The following is an 18,406-nucleotide window of genomic DNA, read 5'->3' on the forward strand; positions in this document are numbered from 1 at the left end:
AACTATCTTACTTATATATTTTGTTATTATTTTTATATATTTTTAGGTTTATTATTTACTACTTTTATTTTATATTTGTCAACTTTATAATATACCACTTTTAAATTTATAGATTTCTGTTTTCATATTTTTCTCTTTTATTTAGGGCCTAACCTAAAGAATGAAGATTATAACTGCATATCTTGACGGAGGAACAGTCCTAATTAGGGATGCACTGATCCAATATTTTTATCGGTATCGGTCCAGATATAAGGAAAAAAAAATAGATCAGTATTGGTGACAATTGACTCAATATAGGGGCTGATCTATTCATTCTAACTCTATGCTATGCTCTGCCGTCATGTGGCAGTGCAACAACACAACACGGCCATATTGTTTATGAAGGAGCGAGCGAAAGGATCTGAGGTGTGGAGGTTTTTAACGCTCACTCAGCCTACTAGCCCAATGGCTACGTGCAATATTTGCAGGAGAAATGTTCCGAGGGGCGGTGTTAAATCTTCAAGCTATAACACCACCAACTTAATGAAACAGGAACATGCTGAGATTATCAGACTCGGCAAACAAAAAGGAAGCAGCGGGAAGCAGCTAACTTGTTTGGAAGCAAAGGAAAGAAGTGACATTTTTCCATGTAACAGTATACACGCCAAAAAAATCACAGAGATGATACTTGATAATGATAATGACACTTTTTTTTTTACATGTTGACCAAGTCAGAGAACTTTTGGTTTAAGATTTTCTGCACAGTTGTTAAATAAATGAGTCATAACATTTATATTTGGGTTGTTTCCTATTTTCTTTTTTTAGAAAGGGGAAGTCAAATCATATTTATTTTTATATTTCATATATACATATATATATATTTTCACACAATAAAACCATTTTTTAGGTAATTATTCAGTGCGGTTTTTGGTATCGGTATCGGCCGACAGTAAACTTCAAATATCAGTAGCGTATCGGAGGTGAAGGTCCTTATTAGATAAACGATCTGGGAAAGCATCAGTTCTGTCATGCAACAGGCAGCTAATATTAAGGTGTAATAAACTCCCACATCATCAATGATAATTATCCTAACATTTTGTAATTATGTCAAAAGTTTTCTATCCATAGAAGATTCTTCCTCAGGCTATTTATAGCAACTCTATAACCATGCTGAAGCCCTGCATGAGACAGTTAGATATGATTAAATATTAATTATAATTGCCTTTGACAAATATTATTTATTGGAGTGTTTTTTTTTATGAGCTTGCAGAGATTATAAAAAAATCCAAACTAAAACTTCAAATAATAAAATAGAAAAGACTTGACTATGTCCTTTTATCCATGTATGTTGGCATGTTGAAAAGCTTACTGTCATGGTCTTGGTGCTGATGGTTGTCAGTTTCATTTACTCCTGTTCACCTGTCGAATTGGCCCAGCGGCTCATTAACGTTTATCGTTTCCACCTGGTTCCTGCAAATATTTATGCTGTTTGCCTGCCTACCGTCGATAACAAATTATTCGAGCTGTTTGGTAAGATTAACTCTAGCGATCAAATATTAGTTCAGTGATTCTGATTCTGACCTGTTTTCTGCCTTTGGATTTGGAGTGTTTGCCTTGCCATCGTCTACTCTGTCAGTTTTTATTTTGGACTCATTTCCTGGATTCTGCTGGTTTGCCCAACTTGGACTGTGTAACTGACCTCGGCTTGGATTGTCCTCCAGTACCTCTTCAGCTCTCTGATCTTCTGGTCTGTTATCCTGGATCTGCTTTGACTTCGGCTCTGGCAATTCCCTCACGGACACTGTTGCCTCCTCTCTGTCAGCTAGCACCAGCTCATCATCACCCTGAGCTCTGGAAATGGCTACGACCGCAACCATTGGACAATCTCCCTCCCAGATTCCTCACCTTCCTCTGGGATCTGACTGAACTCTAAACCAAATCAGTGACTTTTTGCTCCTAGTCATGATCAGCCTGACATTCTTAGTCACTGACCTGCGTTTTCTATCTCTGCAGAGAATCCAGTTATCCTCCCCGTTGACAACCAACCGCTCGCTGTATTGTTTTAATAAAACCTGTTTGAAAATCGTCCTGATCTGTCTGAATATTTGGTCCAAGGTTCTGAGGTCCTGACAGTTACAGATTTAGATTTGAAAGTGAAAGGTTAGGTCACAGTTTTGTAGACAGTGTCCGATTTGACACAAATCTGGAGTAAATAGTGTGTTTATCTGGATCAACGGTGATAAATTCACAGTGTTCACAGCGCGTCCAGCAGCACTGACATGCTGTCATTTTTTCCATATTCAAGGCTCCACTTACCATTGGAGGACATAACTTCAACACTTCATGTATTCCCTTAGATTGCTACATAATTTTGGGTGCTAATCTTCATAAAGTAGATCAGATATGTTCAGTTCCAAGCATTCAGCATGCTGAGGCTAGTAATTTTTGTTTTCCATAGAAAAAAATATTTTTTATACTTTTCAGTGGGAACCCAGGGATGTTATTACTGAATAATTCTTACAATATCTGAGTAGCAGTTATGTATATTGTGTATATTCTGTTTCCGTGGTTCATAACTTAGGTATATATGACACATGGAACCTGCTACTCTCCTTGCACTGAAATGTTTTCTATCGTTCACAAAGGCTTTCTCGTCTTGGGTTGTGTGGTGGTTGAATAATTGATGGACATTGTATAGGAAGGTGATGCGAAAGGTAAAAATCTCTGCTGTTGAAATAAGGGCAGATATCACAGCAGTGTGTGGAGCTAGAAGCTTTTCTAAGCTAACGTTGTCAATACATATGTAGCACTGAATATCTTCTCATATGACGATACTGTAATTTCCGGGATTGTTCATTTAGTACGTTCAGATTTGCTTTAGTTCATGGATACGGAAAGTGGACTGAATGTTAAGAGTTTGATTTCCCCGGCTTCTAATGGGGAAATCAACTCTGCTGCCAAATTTCACTGGTAGATCTTTAAAGACTTTTATCTTGTCACGGCATTTTGATCTTCAGGGGAATCTCTCTCCGTGCTGCTCTCCGGTAATGTTTTACGCAATAGTTTCACAGTGTTATAAATCATGTTAAGAGCTACATACAGAAGTTTCCACCCCTAGTTTTCCTGTCTCTCTCTTTCTTAGTTCTGTTTTGCCCCTCTGGTTCTTTCTGTGTCCTCCTCCTGTCATCTTTCTTTCATACTATTTACAGAGGCGCACAGCCAGTTCCACTTTTGAGCTGAAGAGCAGATTCCTCGGTGTGTTGGCATGACAACACTCCCATGGCTCAACAGCGAACACTGACTGCTCTTTTTATTCTACAGTCAGTTTCTTTTGCTTTCATAAGATTTGTGATGTTTAAAACTAAACATTTTAATTTTTAGGATTCTATTGTCCAATATAATACACTTTCAAAACATGTTTCTGTCATTGATTCCATTTAGTTGTTCTAAGAGTCAGCTGGACAAGATTTGGAACCCTGCAATTGCTTATTTCAGTCGGCCTACTTGTTCATATTCAAATTTACTCTTGACATGGGTTTAGAAATGCTCAGTTGTACTCAAAATGTCTGTTTTAAACAATAAGAACTTATATTTATTTGAATTTAAAACATTTAAGTTACTCAAATGACAGACGTGAAGATTTCGATTTAAAAAGTTTCTGGTAGTGTGCAAATATGAAAAAAAAACTATGTTTTTGGAAAAGATTCCTGGATTTTGGATTTATGGTCAGGGGGATATTAAATAGTTTAGGGCCCTTCTCTTCTTTTGTTTTAAATCTGAAACCATACTGGGCATGAGAAAGGTTTTAAAGCAAGCTAAGTTTATGTAAAGCTCATCATTTAAAGAGGCATTACGGAGTTTTCACATTATACTGCCACCTGTGGCCAAAACATAGAACTGCAGCTTTTTACTTTCCCCTTTCATGGAGTTGCATTGGTGTCTGAGTTGAGCTTGATTCTGAGTATCCCAAAAATCTATCTTGAATAACGCTTTGCTTGTTTGCTAGTTTGGTCCCATTTAACATGGACTGCTTGACGTCCCCTCAGCCAAACAACAGTTTAAGGCCCTTCTCTTGTTTATCTGCTATTTTATAACAGATGATGCACAAAATTGTATAAAATTACATAAGTTATTTTAGAAAAACTATACATTTGACTCTGTAGCCTTCACAGTTTGATTATTTTTTCTTGGAAATCATACTTTTTTTTCTCTTGGATGACTGGAGGGGCTGAGTAGTGAAAAACGTCTTTGCAAAAGCATTTAAAAAGATGTGATCTGTTTGTGACAGATTGAAAAAACAGATGTAGTTAATGTTCCAGACTATTTACACTTTAGAATGTTTTCTCAATATTTTTTTTTTTTTTTTTTTTTTTAATCTGAAACCATACTGGACATGAGAAAAGTTTTAAAGCAAGCTAAGTTTATATAAAGCTAATCATTTAAAGAGGCATTACGGAGTTTTCGCATTATACTGCCACCGCTGGCCAAAACATAGAACTGCAGATTTCTTCTGCTCATTGTCATAGCTCGCACTCGCACTTGTCGCTACCCGATCCGTACCGGTAGCACGATCCGTACCATCAGCTCATTTGCGCCTGCGCGAACAGAATAACTTCCGGGTCGCCAAAAAATAATGTAATTACGGTACTGAAAAAACTTTATTTATATCCTTAAATAATTAAAGAATACTAAACTACATCGTAAAGACAATATTGAAGACTTTTCTAGAAGAAATGGATGCTTTTTAAATTCAATCCATTGTATTGCTTGACGTCATCATCAGACATGCTAAGAGCAGTCTGGGAATATATTATGAAAAACTGCAGGTCACGAAAGGTAGCAAATGAATCCATTGTGGGATCAGTACTGCTGGAGTGCATAGTTAAGTACAGAGTAAATCAAATATTTAAACAAATTTAAATATATACGCTGTGTGACGTATATTTGCGCATACTCAGAGCATTTAAAGTAACTATCACAAGGCGATTGAACTTTTTTATGTATTTCTGTTTTTTTATTTTTAGAAAATGCAATATTGACGAAAATACAAAGATATACAAAAAGAAACCCATGCCTCTAAAGAATACAAAAGAATAAAAAAGGAAGAAAAAGGAAATATTGCCACCGGAAGTTATTCTGTTCGCGCAGGCGCAAATGAGCTGATGGTATGGATCGTGCTTCCGGTACGGATCGGGTAATGACAGCACTCGACAATTTTAGTTTTTGTTTTTTTTTCCTTTCATGGAGTTGCCATTGGTGTCTGAGTTGAGCTTGATTCTGAGTATCCCCAAAATCCATCGAGTAACATTTGCTTGTTTGCTCGTTTGGTCCCATTTAACATGGATGGCTTGTCGTCCCCTCCGCCAAACAGCATGGGAGCTTCAAGCTGAAGTAAATTCAGGAAAATAGGCTAGAGGCTCATAGACGCATCAACACATAACTACTGAGATATCAGTCTGCTCATAAACTTAAATCTTTTAGTCCTGAAGGGTCAAATAAAAAAGCCATTCTAATAATATTCTTCAGTAAAACTTTAGAAAATGTTTCCTTAGCATTGACATTAGCCTTAACAACCCACAGAGACTGGGATGTTGTGATACCGCAAGTCTTTTGTAATTATGGTTTTAATTTAAATATAGACGTAATATATATTTGTATTGCATTAAACTATATATTAAGATAATTTTTTCTGGTATGAAATAATACTTCAAGTTTTTAATAACAGATCATAACCAAAACTATTGCATTTTCGCAAATATCTGACCTGTCGACTGCTTTTAAAGATATTGTTATCATTGGAAAAAATTCAAATTAAGGATTTAGTTTTGAATGACAGAAATGTGAAAAAGATGTTCAGCCTAATAGTTATATTCATTGCAGGCAGCCAAGTTTCTGTTATTCTTTGAGTTTTCTTTAGCATTGCTATAAAAAAACGTATTTCAAAAAGGTATCCTCAAATGCCGAGCCTGTTATGGGACTTGTTTTGTGTTCACCCTGTAATTCTTCCTCTTGCTGAAGCATAGCCAGCCAGGCTTGTGTCTGTTTGCCTTGAAGCTGACCTTAAAGTGTTCATGCAAGCCAACTAAGTGCCCGAGGGTGAAAATACAGTCGTCCCCTGTGCCAGGAGCTTGCATTGAGCTACGCTCATAGGCTTCAAAGAGACCACAGATTCTCAGACTGACACTAAAATAGGGAAAACCCTGTTCTACTTTTGACACTGGAGAGTTGAGTACAAGGTATTCACCCCTCCTGATTTATTGATGCAACCAGGCCAGGATGCAGAGAATATTTGGAGCGAAAACAAGTGCAGTCTACAAAGGGAGTGACCGAGGATCCATCCAGCAGGCGAGACAAATAAAAGTTAAAGAGGTGGGGAAGGAGGATGATGAGAGTGTTTATGTATTATTAACCAGCAAGGTTCTTAGATTATTTACAACAACTGGAGGAGGGGGAGCCGTATTGGCTGCTGCACAGACTCTCAGGCTCAGAGGGAAGCTCAACCACATACTTAAGAAATGGCAGCATCATCTGTGGTGGTTAATATAATGAAATGTCAGAAACCATTAGAGCAAGGGAGTGTGGGAGAGTGGGTTTGGAACAAAGGTCAGATTACTGTACAACTGTAACAGAATGCTTTAACTTTACTGTCTGTGTTCTTTGCCAAACTTTGACATTTTACTATTTAAAAAGTTCCCCTTAGAATAAAAATCTAATCTATTAACATTATCACCCTGAATACCTCTTTGTCAAAAAAAATCAGATTGACTGATGATACACAACCATCCTTTACTGGATAAGTGTCTAAATCGATTCTTCTGTTTCCAGTACTCTGAGAAGACTATTCCAGAAATGGTTTACATCTAGAGCATTTTCCTATAGATTTAGTAAATATGTCTCTCCCTGGACTGTGTTACTTTTTTCTGGTTGTAGGAAAATATAAAACTGTAAAACAAAAATATCCCTTTTGTTTTCAGATTTTGAAACACCTAAAGAGAAAAACCCAACTACCTTTAAATTGATGCAATCTAGTCCAGACAGTATTGAGCAGGGGTCACCAAGGTAGTGCCCACGGGCATTTAGGGGCCCTCAAGGATCACATGGTGTGCCCTCAGAGTTTTCTGAAAATAGTACAACTCACCAGTCGGCTGACTTTGAAATTTTATTTTATTCTGTTTTACTTCTTTTTTTAACTATTTATAGAGCATTTTATCATATTAATCATGTACAGAATTTAATCCTTTATAGATATTTGAAAATTACATGAAAAAGTGTCTAGAATAAATAATAATAATAATAATAATAATAATGGTGAAAAAAAGAAAAAAGGCATTAGTTTGAAACAGTCAATGCTGGCAGTGCACAATAATGATGTTGTAAAATGCAGTAAATGTTTAGCTGTGTACCTTTAAATTAGAATTGGCAGCGCAAAACAATCATACAAAATGACCATGCAGTTCAAATCTGTGAATAAGTGATGCAGAGTCTAGTTTAGAGTTGAACAGTTTTAACAATCTGATGGAAATTAGGAAAAATCTGCTGCAGAATCTGCTGGACCTGCAGCGGATCCAGCGAAGCCTCTTCCCAGAGGGGAGCAGGGAGAACAGTCCATGGTGGGGGTATGAGGGGTCACTGATGATATTACGGGCTGGGGACACACAGCGCTGGGATGAAATTTCTTTAATAGAGGGAAGAGGAGCCCCAATGATCCTCTCTGCTGTCCTCACGACTCTCCTCATGGTGTTCATAGTCCAGGAGATGTTGTCTGTGATGTGCATCCCCAGGAATTTGGGGCTACTGACCACCTCTACAGCTTAGCTGTTGATGGGCAGTGGAGCGTGGCTGGGCCGGTAAGTATAAAAAAAGGTTATTAACCAATCAAAATATCAGGATAACAGGATAGAATTGATCCTCTACCGAGTAAGGCCAGTGCTGATTAACAAATTCACCCATTCATTTACATTTACATCCCCGTGGTAAAGTGCGTGTGAATCGGTGAATAATGTGAACTCTTCGACTCCTCGGACTGTAGCTGAAGGGCAACAACACGTTGACCATTTTGTCTCAATAATAGTAACCAAATGTAGTCATAGCTGGATTTTAATGGTGAAATATTAAGGAAAGAGTTAGATAAAGTATATGGCTCTTGTAGCTTTCTACTTTAAACTAAATTTTGACTGTTTAGCCTAAGCGTCTTTGAAGGGCTTTCTGTCAATGCATCTATGGAAATGTTCATGTTATATAGTATATATTAGGCATATGGACAGGCTGAGAAAAAGGTGGTGCTACCTCCTGTGTGAACAAAACTGTGTAGTCACTATTTGTTATTAGAAAAACGAAAAAGCAAAATGTTTTTGTCAACCTTGTTGCATCCTAGAATACCATCTCCCACTCTAAAAGAAGGAAACTAAACCACCCTGTTTAAACTATTGGAAAACCAATACTACAGCAAGCACTCTACACTCTTAAACAGGCTTTTCTTATCAATCCTGTGAATTCAGTCATTTATTTTGCTTCTGCATCCTTTTCTCTCACATGTCTTCCTTTCACTTAACTTTCCACTAAATATATAGATCCATAATTTGGTTACATTTTACAAAAACGATCAAAACCATAATTTATAAATGGTAAAGAGACCATTTGTGCATGATTAACAGACAGTTTATTAATGTTTGACAATCATTTATAAACTTCATCTTTACCATTTATAAACAGTTTATAGATCATTTATTAAGGTCTTAAGTCCATTGATGTTAGGTTAGGGCTAAACTAACATGGAAGGGCAATATTACCTATTTATGCTTAATTCATGGCTTAGATGTAGTTTATATATGATTATCAAATATTTGAAAAATATCTGTTTAGCATTAGTAAATGGTCTCTACCATTTATATATGATGGTTATTTTAAGGTGTTACCCATCATTTTTCCAACAACCAGCTTCTTTATCAATGACTTTTTGTGGTTTCACCCTCCTCGCTATAACAGTCACTAATTGTTGTCTAAACTGACCCATTATTAAGACTACAGCATCAGATACAGGATTTATGTAATATTACTCAAATTTTCTGATAATGAATTTCGGTTTCCATCAGCTGTAAGCCATATTCATCTAAATAAATAACATTTGACTTTAAATGAATGGAATATTTGTATGTTCCTCTATTTGAACTTATTTAGTCAATTAAAATGTTAGGACTGAATTTCTTTCAGATGAAGCTGTAGATTCTATAGAAAGGAAGTTCATACATGTACCGGGCTTTTTAGGGCTTATAGACGCTTTTATGTCCTGGAAGTGGGATGGCTTTGTTATAGCGGCACCTCTTGTCTACACACACACTGTCTTGTCTATTCTCTCTTCTTTTATTGTCAGATCCTTCCGGTCTCTCTGCCCAGTTTCAAGCTCATTAGCACCATTTAGAATATTCTTTATGGCTCATTTAGTTTCTGGCTCTCACTCTGGCATCAAACAGCATGATGAGTGACTGCGCCCCACGGTGGACATGACACCTCCGTTTCCACCAAATAAACCCAGAGTCATTTCCCCTCATTCGTCATGTTTGCTGAAAATGCTGTTGGTACATTGGCATCTTTTAACACTAATAACTGGATAAGATTCAAGGAGGTATATTCAGAAACAGTTCATTTGAAGGTCTTAATGCTGAAAGTTATAAAAAAAAAAACATTGAAGAAAGTGCAGATTTTGCAGACAACAAAGCCTCATTTCTTGATACCTTCTTTTTTTGTTTGTATCTACAGGCGTAGAGCAGAATGCCGCTGGTGAAGAGGAACATCGAACCTCGGCACTTGTGCCGTGGGGCCCTGCCAGATGGGGTGACCAGTGAACTGGAGTGCGTCACCAACAGCACACTGGCGGCCATCATCAAACAGCTGGGCAGCCTGAGTGAGTACACAGAACTCACCTAAATACTTACACTTTATAGAGAGCAATTCTTTCACATTTTGTTCTCGTTAATCTTTCCAAACATGTCTTTTGCAAGCCCGCTTTGCTTGGAATCAGATTGATAATACTTTTTTTTTAATCTGTACTCTTTACTTGTCAAACAAATAAAAAGAAAAGCTTTCAAACTATTTTCTCAGAAGTTCTAATCCTGTATTTTTTGGAAATAGTCACTGGTGTAATGCAAGTCAGTAGGTTTTAAATGTGGAGTTAAATCAGTTTAATTACATGCAGGATACAATATTAGAAAGTATAAGAAATGAGATCAGCTCAGTTCTACTAAGGAGAATAATCATTTCCTGGTCTCCAGTCTGCACTTCATAACTTCATTATAATCTAATATTAAAGTCTCTGTATCAAATGTTACTGATCCACTTATGTACTTGGTGCAGTTCACATCCATCATCTGCTGCAATTGAAGTACCCTTCATTTGGCTCAGTTACGCAACACTGTGTGACAGTATTGAGCTTTGCTGGTCTTCTCTCAAAAACATCATTTAGAAATGTACATTAGAAATGTAAAAACTTCAAGGCAAGAACAAAACTTAATGCTGAGTTGATATGAGCATTTTATCATGGCTTTCTAAATCTGTTTAACGGTTATAGGATTTAATGTTTGCCGGCTCAGTCTGAATGAGTAAAGGCTTTACTTTGTCTGTCTTACTGGAAGCTGAGCAGTTGAGATGCAGAAAAAAGGGAGTAATAGAAGACTGCAGTCTGGTAAAGCTTCCAAAAAAAGGAAATTAAAAACAATCCATTGGACTTTGTTTCTAAGTTTGAAGACGTTTTGTTTCCCATCCAGGAAGCTTTTTCAATTCAAAATGTCAGCAATAGTGTTAAGTTCAAGGTTTTATACAGTAGTCCATCAAAACCTTGATGTTTTTCTGAAAACATGCAAATTAAACGGACGAACGGGTCCACCCCTTTGGAATCAGGGTCGTTTGGCTTCTTTTGTTAACCTGCAATGCCCCACACCCATCTAAGTCTCTATAAGGGGTGTCGTTAAAGGGAATTGTTGGCCTGGCTGAATAGGTAAGGTCCTCCGCTCTCCTGTACAGGGGCTGTGATGATAGTGGGAAGGGATTAACTCAATTGCTGCATTGTAGGTTTTTGGAATCAAAGTCTAGTTGATTGTTTTTAATTTATTTTTTCTTTTGGAATGACTATGATCTGGATGACTGAGAATCTTTACCAGCACCTTGTAAAGCTTGCATTTGTATCCCAAGCTCCCAGTTATGGTTTTACAAACAAGGAGCGTGTCTGTCTTGAAGAGACAGACGACAGATGGGGAGCAGGAAAATGTGCATCTAACAACCCTGTTTTTTTTCTTGGTTGCTTTAAATAATGTGTTACATCAGGATTAAGAATTTTTTTTGTACGATCATGCATTTTCTGGTAGTTCAACAACCAATAATTGCGTTTTTTTCCTAGCCCAGTCAATGTGCTAAACAGGAGTCGTAATACATGAATAAGTTAAGTGCTGAATAGGTTTTGACGTAGCAAACATTGACCTTATAAATTTCATCAGGTGTTTCTATTGTCAGTATTTTCCTGTCTTGTTTTTTTTTTTTTATGGTGGTTTTTGCATCAAAAGAATTTCATTACTTTCTCTAGTTAGCATGTAACATCACAAATTCTAGTTGACATGACAGCCTACAGTTACAACTTGGTCTACAAGAGAACACTCCTGAAAAAAATCCCTCCGTCTATCTGAGATGTGTTGATTCTGCTGGTTTGAAGGCTCTGCTTATTACAGCCATGTGTAACTTCAACTCCAAAAGAAATTACACTTAGCATAGCATTGTTAATTTATTATAAACCAGCCTATAGAGACATTCCTAAATTATATTTTATACTTTTTTTTCCACATTTCGAAACACTTTAAAGTTCACTGAAGATGTTCAGAGCATATGAGTGGAAGCCTAACATGTGCATCAGTTTCCAAATTTCAGCAAAGAACGATAACTGTAATTGGGCCACTTTTGTTTAATAACTCTATTCTGCCATAATCTTGGATTAAGAAGTGGAATAACAGCTATCACCCAATATGATGATGAAACTTGATCATATTTTTCTCTCCATTGCCCATGCAGTGTGTCGATAATGCTAACTAGCCGAGCAAAAAAGGCAATGAAAAGACATCATGTATGCGTCCAAACAACCTCTACATTTGGGTGAAATCAGACCACGCAGCTCAATTTTAAACAACTATATCTGGACTAAATGAAGACTACGGTGGACCGACCAGGTTTAGCCCAAAAAATATTTAAATGAGGCCTGGTCTTTTGGATGAATGAGTGCATGGCTCAGCATTACCTCATGTTAATCCTGAAAAGACAACAAGTCCTTGTCTTCTTGTTCCTACTCTGGAGGGGTAGTGAAGCTTAGGATCACGCTTCTTGTGTAGAGCTCTGAACAATAGAATCCAGTGTTCGAGGCAGGCAAACAGATTTCTCAAAATGTTTATTAGAAACAGAAACGCAGTGTGCAGCGTTGCCGTCTAAGGCAGGAGCCTCTCTGGGTAGAGACAGCAGGTTAGTGACCACATCTATCTTGAGGTGGATGATAACGAACGTGTGAGTCCGTCACCTGGTCTTATAACTAAGTCAGAGCCCAGAGGGTGAGGTTGGTTCCAGACGGTTGTTTGCTTGCCAACAGGATGCAGCCATTGCTGCAGAGAAAGTGCCAGATGCTGATGTATTGGTGGTCGGAGGACAGGCAGGATATTAGAACTGAGCAGACGAAGGTAGGCAGGATAATACAAGGGCGAAACCAAAGCCGATGTCGAAGACGTGCTCGGTAGCTCAGAGCCAGGAGGTCAGAGATCCAGTGAGGTGCAGAGGGAGAATCCAGAACAGATTTGGGAAACAGTTCCAGGTTTGGTTCACAGACAGGCAGAAATCCGTCAGGAGTATGAAAACAGGTCAGGCAGACTCAGAGGTCCAGAGGCAGAATGAGTCAGGACCAGGCAATCACAGCTGAAGGAATGCTAGAGAACTCTCTCCAAAGACTCAAAATAATCCAGCACTGATAACTGGTCTGAAAGCTGGTTAAATAGAGACCGAAGCAGGTGGATCAGATTAGCGGTAATGAGAACTGCGCAGAGATAAGCATGTGGATGCAATGAGTAATCAACCAGACATCAGCGCCAACATCATGACATCTTGCTTCAGATGTAGGTGTAGCTTTGAGCAGGGGCATCAATTTCATTGACCAAATGAAGTCTCTGACTATAAAAAAATTGTAATCACTTTTAAACCTACGCACAATAAAAAACTTCAAAACCTGGATATTGCTTTTAGAATAGATCACTGTGAAGATATATATTTCTCTTTGTCATAAACTCAAACCACAGCAACTTATAAAGCTGCTGCCCAAAATCTTAAACCAGTACTGGGTAAATTGGTAAATTCGCTGTCATTTTGGTGAAATTTGGTTAAAATCTTGCTAGTCTTTAAGGTTCTGCTTGGTGTAGGGTCTGAGTGCATTTCATGTGCTGGTAAGGTGTGATGGACAGTTGCCTCTTGTTAGCTGAGACCTCTTTTTGATCCCTTTGAAAAACCGGAACTAAGCAAAGTAAGCCATCTCTAAGCTTTTACGAAGATCATATTGTCCATCCTAGAATGCTTTTAAACAAAGTCCACATGCCGGTTATAAAAAGGGCATCATTGATGTGTAAATATTTCATTAGATTGAGATTCAAGGACTCTATGAATAAAACAGAAAACAGACCACCATTGGGAGGAGCTGTCAATGTTACTAGATCTAGAGTTCTGGTGAGTTGGCAAATGTTTGAAGTAAATGCTAGTTTAAAGCACATGTTAATATGTTGAGGATGTGAAGGACAGAATGTCAGAATCAGATGAAAGTCTAACATGTCGGTTTTACTTCTGTACAGGTCGCCATGCTGAAGACATTTTTGGAGAACTGTTCAATGAAGCCAACAGCTTCTACCTGCGGATGAGCAGCCTGCAGGAGAGAGTGGACCTGCTGGCCGTGAAAGTCACTCAGCTCGACTCCACTGTGGAGGAAGGTATGCGTGTCTGTGACTCTGTAAAGGTCATGCTTCCAGGGCATTGCAACGGTTGGTTTCCAAACAGCCCCCGATGTGCGATTGTGATTCATTGTCGAGCATTCGAGGACAGGCATTGCTTCTGTGTCGGTGTTAATCAGAGTGTTGGTGTATAGTAATTTGCATTTTAGCTTTAGTGTTCTTTTTGTTTGTAGGTCTAGGTGTGCCTGTGCTTTCCCCAATAGCAAACCCCTTTGTGTGGGTTACAGTTATGTAGATTTTACCCCACTGAAAATATTCAAAGTATTTGTTGTAAGTCCCTTTTATTCTGATATACCTGAATAAAGTTATATGCTGCAACTTTCCGTTAGAAGTCACCTTACTGATTAAATCAGGCATGTCCTAGGTCAGTCCTTGAGGGCCGCTGTCCTACAGGTTTTGGATGTTACTGGGCCTCACAGCTGATACTGATGAGTGCAGTTCAACCTGTTAATCAGAGCTGTGCTGAAAGCAGGGACACCTCTAAAACCCGCAGCGCAGCGGCCATTGAGAACCAACTTTGGACATGCCTGGATTGTTTGTTTGCGTATCCCAAGAGTGCTTGAGTGTACGATGTAACTGTCGTTTTTCATCCGTCTTTAAAAAGCCCATACCTTTTTAACTGTTGTGTCTTTAAGAAGACGTGTATTGCCCGAGGTTGGTTATAGGTAAGTCAGACTGTAAATCATTAGGCCCTGCTGAAAGCTGGTTATATTAGCGCAGTTATACATGAAGATTTATCGTTGCACTTATTTGATTAAGTATATTGCTAGAGACAGTTCATTAAATGGCGATTTATGAGCCTTTTGTCGAGCGTCAAATACTTGAATTCAAATCAGTTGGCTATTACAGTTAGCTATTTCTGCTTAGCTACAGCTGTTATTTGTTAAATAAACTTTGAATCGATCTTACTGCATGATCTGGTGAGTTTTAAAGTGACTTGAGATGACATGTTAATTGTCGCTATATAGATAGACTACATTGAATTAAATTATTTGGCACATATAGGGCAGGGGCAGAGCTAAACAGGTGGTAGTGGGTGCAGTTGAAATCTGATAAGCTCCTCAGGTGACTACATCTCAAATCATCTGGTCAGTCCTGTAGAGAAAAGTGTAATATGCAGAGTTGTGAAGACACTACAAAAAGTTAAAGTTAAAATACAGTTAGATAGAAACAGAAATCTAATACATGTTAAGTTACCAGTACAATGTTTCACTGAAATAAAAAAAGAGGGATACGTTAACAGAAATTTAAGTAAAGTAAGTTTATTTTTTGTAAGATGAGGGAAAAAATTACTTATTTTCCATTTCATGAAGTAAAAGAGAGAGGATCTTATTTATTATTTATTTATTTATTTGAATTAGAACAATGCACATTTACAGAGAGCAGAGTGGACACAAACAGATAAATGTAAATGTGTATAATGTGGAAATCCCTTCATTGTCCCACAGTGGGGAAATTCACTCTCTTTTGACTCTTGCATTCGACCCATCCCCCTGGGGGGGCAGTGTGGGGTTTAGGGTTTTGCTCAGGAACCCATGGTGAAGGCTGAGGGGATCGAACCGGGTACTTGCAACCTTCTCAGAGCACAAGCTTACTGCTCTAAGCACTAGGACAACACTCCCAAATAAAATCCCACATAAAATGCCAATAACATAAAATCACAATAAAATCAGGATAACAGGCGCAAGGAAACATACTAATTCACCTGTGAACACATGTATGGTTAGTTTTCAACAAAGATTTAAAAACATGAGCTGGCAGTTTGTTCCATGACTGTGCTCCTCTGATGGATGCAACCATTTGGCCAAATTTGATCCTGAGCCGCTGAACATTGCAGTCTCCTCTGGTTATAGCCCTGGTGTTTACTCTTTGTCTTAAACTGTTGATAATTTAATAAAACAATAGTTGCAATAAAAAGAGGAGATTACAATCTTAAAAAACAGCTTTTCAGTGATTTTGCACCAACAATATGGATAATGTGAAACAGCCTGTGCTGTTTTCATGATGTCATTATTATCACATCTGATATAAACTTTGATAAAAGGCAAATCTTGTGTTTTATTTGCTCATTTTTTCACTTTTATTATCCTATTTTCTCACTGCATCTCTCTCCTGTCTTTTAGCGCTAATTTATTTTCTTCTTTGCTGGTTCTGCCGAGTCATTCTGCAGCACAGCAGCCTCAGACATTCAGTGTCACAGCCCCACAGATGGAGATGAAAAAATAAATCCTCAGCAGTCTTTCCATCTTATTATATCATCCCCTCCCATTCCTCCTCACCTGTTTAGTCTTTCATCTCTTGCTTCCTGCTTACAATCCATTCCTAAGTCCTCTTGATTGTCATGTTTTAGTCCTGTCAGCATCTCCATGATAAAAGTGACCTATCACATGCATTTCACTTTTACTGTGTTCTGGTGTCCTTTTTCCATTTTTCTTTTTAATATTTTCCACCTCATTTGGGAAATGGCAACACTGATAACTTCTCTTTTCTCAATGAGGAAATGGGGTAATGTGGAAAAAAATAGAACTATTAAAGTGAATACAATGACTAAGTATGGCATTAGAAGAGAGAATACAAAAACAATGGAAAGATGTTTAAGGAAGAACAGCAAATACAGTTAGACGTGTTGCTGTTATGTAACAATTAAAACTGTTATGTCACATTCACTTCAAGTGTGTTATATTAAACTAAGTCAGGTTAAAAACCATCACCCTAGCTGTAAAAAGCCTTAAAATACGTTCTCTTATTGCTGCAGCATAATCTCACACCAAAAAATGTGCTGCAGTTCTGTACAGTAGGGCTGACCTTAAAGTTTATCAACCCAGGTTCAAATCAAGTCTGAAAATTATGTTTGAGTCCCTTTTTCCAACACTGTGCCTAAATTTTTCATTTGAATGTGGAGTGTTAGCCTAGTGGGTTAGAGATGGGCTCCTGTGTTCTGAGAAGTTTGCAAGTACCCGGTTTGAATCCCACTGCCTCCATACTGGGTTCCTGAGCAAGACCCTTAACCCCTGACTGCTCCTCGGGCGCCGCACAATGGCAGCCCACTTCTCCCCAAGGCGATGGTTAAATGCAGAGATACATTTTTCCAATGTGAGATCAATAAAGTTCAATTATTATTATTATTAAAAGTCTGTTTCTGTTGCTTCCTGACTGATGAATTTTGACATTAAAGATCACATTCAAATATGAATTAAATATCTGTGTGTGAACAGTAAGATCACTATTGTGGGAAGGAAAGAAACTCAGAACTGTTGTTGAATCCGGTTAGCTGCAGCCGTATAGATGTAATTGCATGAAAGAAAAGCACAAGGGTATTGTGTGGCTACTAGGGACTACAACCTTCTCAAAAAGAACTACAAAAATACAAAAGTTGCTCAAATGTAATAAATAGCTGAAGCTCACCATCATAAAACTCACAACATATGAAGATTTGCATTCATGGCAGAGTAAAGGATTGTGGGAAACCGTATAGCTCCAAAGTGTTGGATAAGAACGTAGGGTGGTCCCTATGCTGAATAAACCATCGATAAGAAGCAAACTGCTTTCTCTTTCTATCATGGCAATCGCTGAGACACATTTTTGCTTTTGGTCTAAGTGTGATTATTGACTTGGCAGATTAAGATTGAGCCTAGAATTCGAACCTTTCTTGCTATAGTGTATCAATTATTTCACTTGTTTAAAAAAAATATACAGTATAAGTATAAGTATAAGTATAGTAAAAGCATTTTTTTAGAAGCCAAACACTGATCTATCTTCGGAGGAGCAGATCTCAAATTAATTTTTTCATTGGCTTGTGAAAATATGAATAATAGTTTAAAAAAAACAGCAATCCATTCTCTGATTACCACTCTTGCAAAAGTTTTGTCAAACACCAGGGTTCCCGCGGGTCCTTAAAAAGTCTTAAAAAGTCTTGAATTTAACTTGCCTTATGCTGTAGGAACCCTGAACACTCCTCCAACGACTCTATTTAGGATATTTGTAAGGACTGCAAAAAAGTGTTTAATAAGGATGCAGTACTTCAAGTGATACAGAACAAGAGCATGCATAACCACAGAAAAAAGTAAGAAAAGAAATAAGAGAGAGAATAAGACTTCTCTTTGAAGAGGTGTTTAAATCAAAGTTGCACTGGCTTCTGCTGCAGTGGATTATTCATTTGGCCGCTGGGACAGAGGCTTAGGAGGCATTGATCAAACTCTGGTCTGACTGTAAAATGCCTTCAGTGCAAAATTACACACTCACACACAGTTAGATCAAGCCATATTTGCTTTTACGAAGCACGTCTGCATTTAGAGTTTAAACTTTTCTGTTCCCCCCTGCACACATAGAAGCTTTTCACTTATTAAATCACTGATTGGAACATTAATTATGCTGTTTGTGGTTTAACCTGATTACACTCTGGCCTTGTGAGGACT

The 18,406-nt window shown here is 37.9% G+C and overlaps 1 protein-coding gene across 2 annotated transcripts in view; it reads left to right on the forward strand.

Moving 5' to 3' along the window:
• Nucleotides 1-18,406, forward strand: part of LOC107097985 (wiskott-Aldrich syndrome protein family member 3-like) — a 57,029-nt gene that overhangs the window by 19,632 nt on the left and 18,991 nt on the right. For both annotated transcript variants that reach the window (XM_015395401.1, XM_015395402.1), the window contains exons 2-3: nt 9,736-9,880; nt 13,836-13,970. In XM_015395401.1, the coding sequence (XP_015250887.1) occupies nt 9,748-9,880; nt 13,836-13,970 (268 nt within the window). In that variant the 5' untranslated portion in view covers nt 9,736-9,747. The remainder of the gene's footprint in view (nt 1-9,735; nt 9,881-13,835; nt 13,971-18,406) is intronic.

Source organism: Cyprinodon variegatus, unplaced genomic scaffold (assembly GCF_000732505.1).
Source record: "Cyprinodon variegatus isolate N-32 unplaced genomic scaffold, C_variegatus-1.0 Scaffold739, whole genome shotgun sequence".
In the NCBI taxonomy this organism is placed as follows: Eukaryota; Metazoa; Chordata; class Actinopteri; order Cyprinodontiformes; family Cyprinodontidae; genus Cyprinodon; species Cyprinodon variegatus.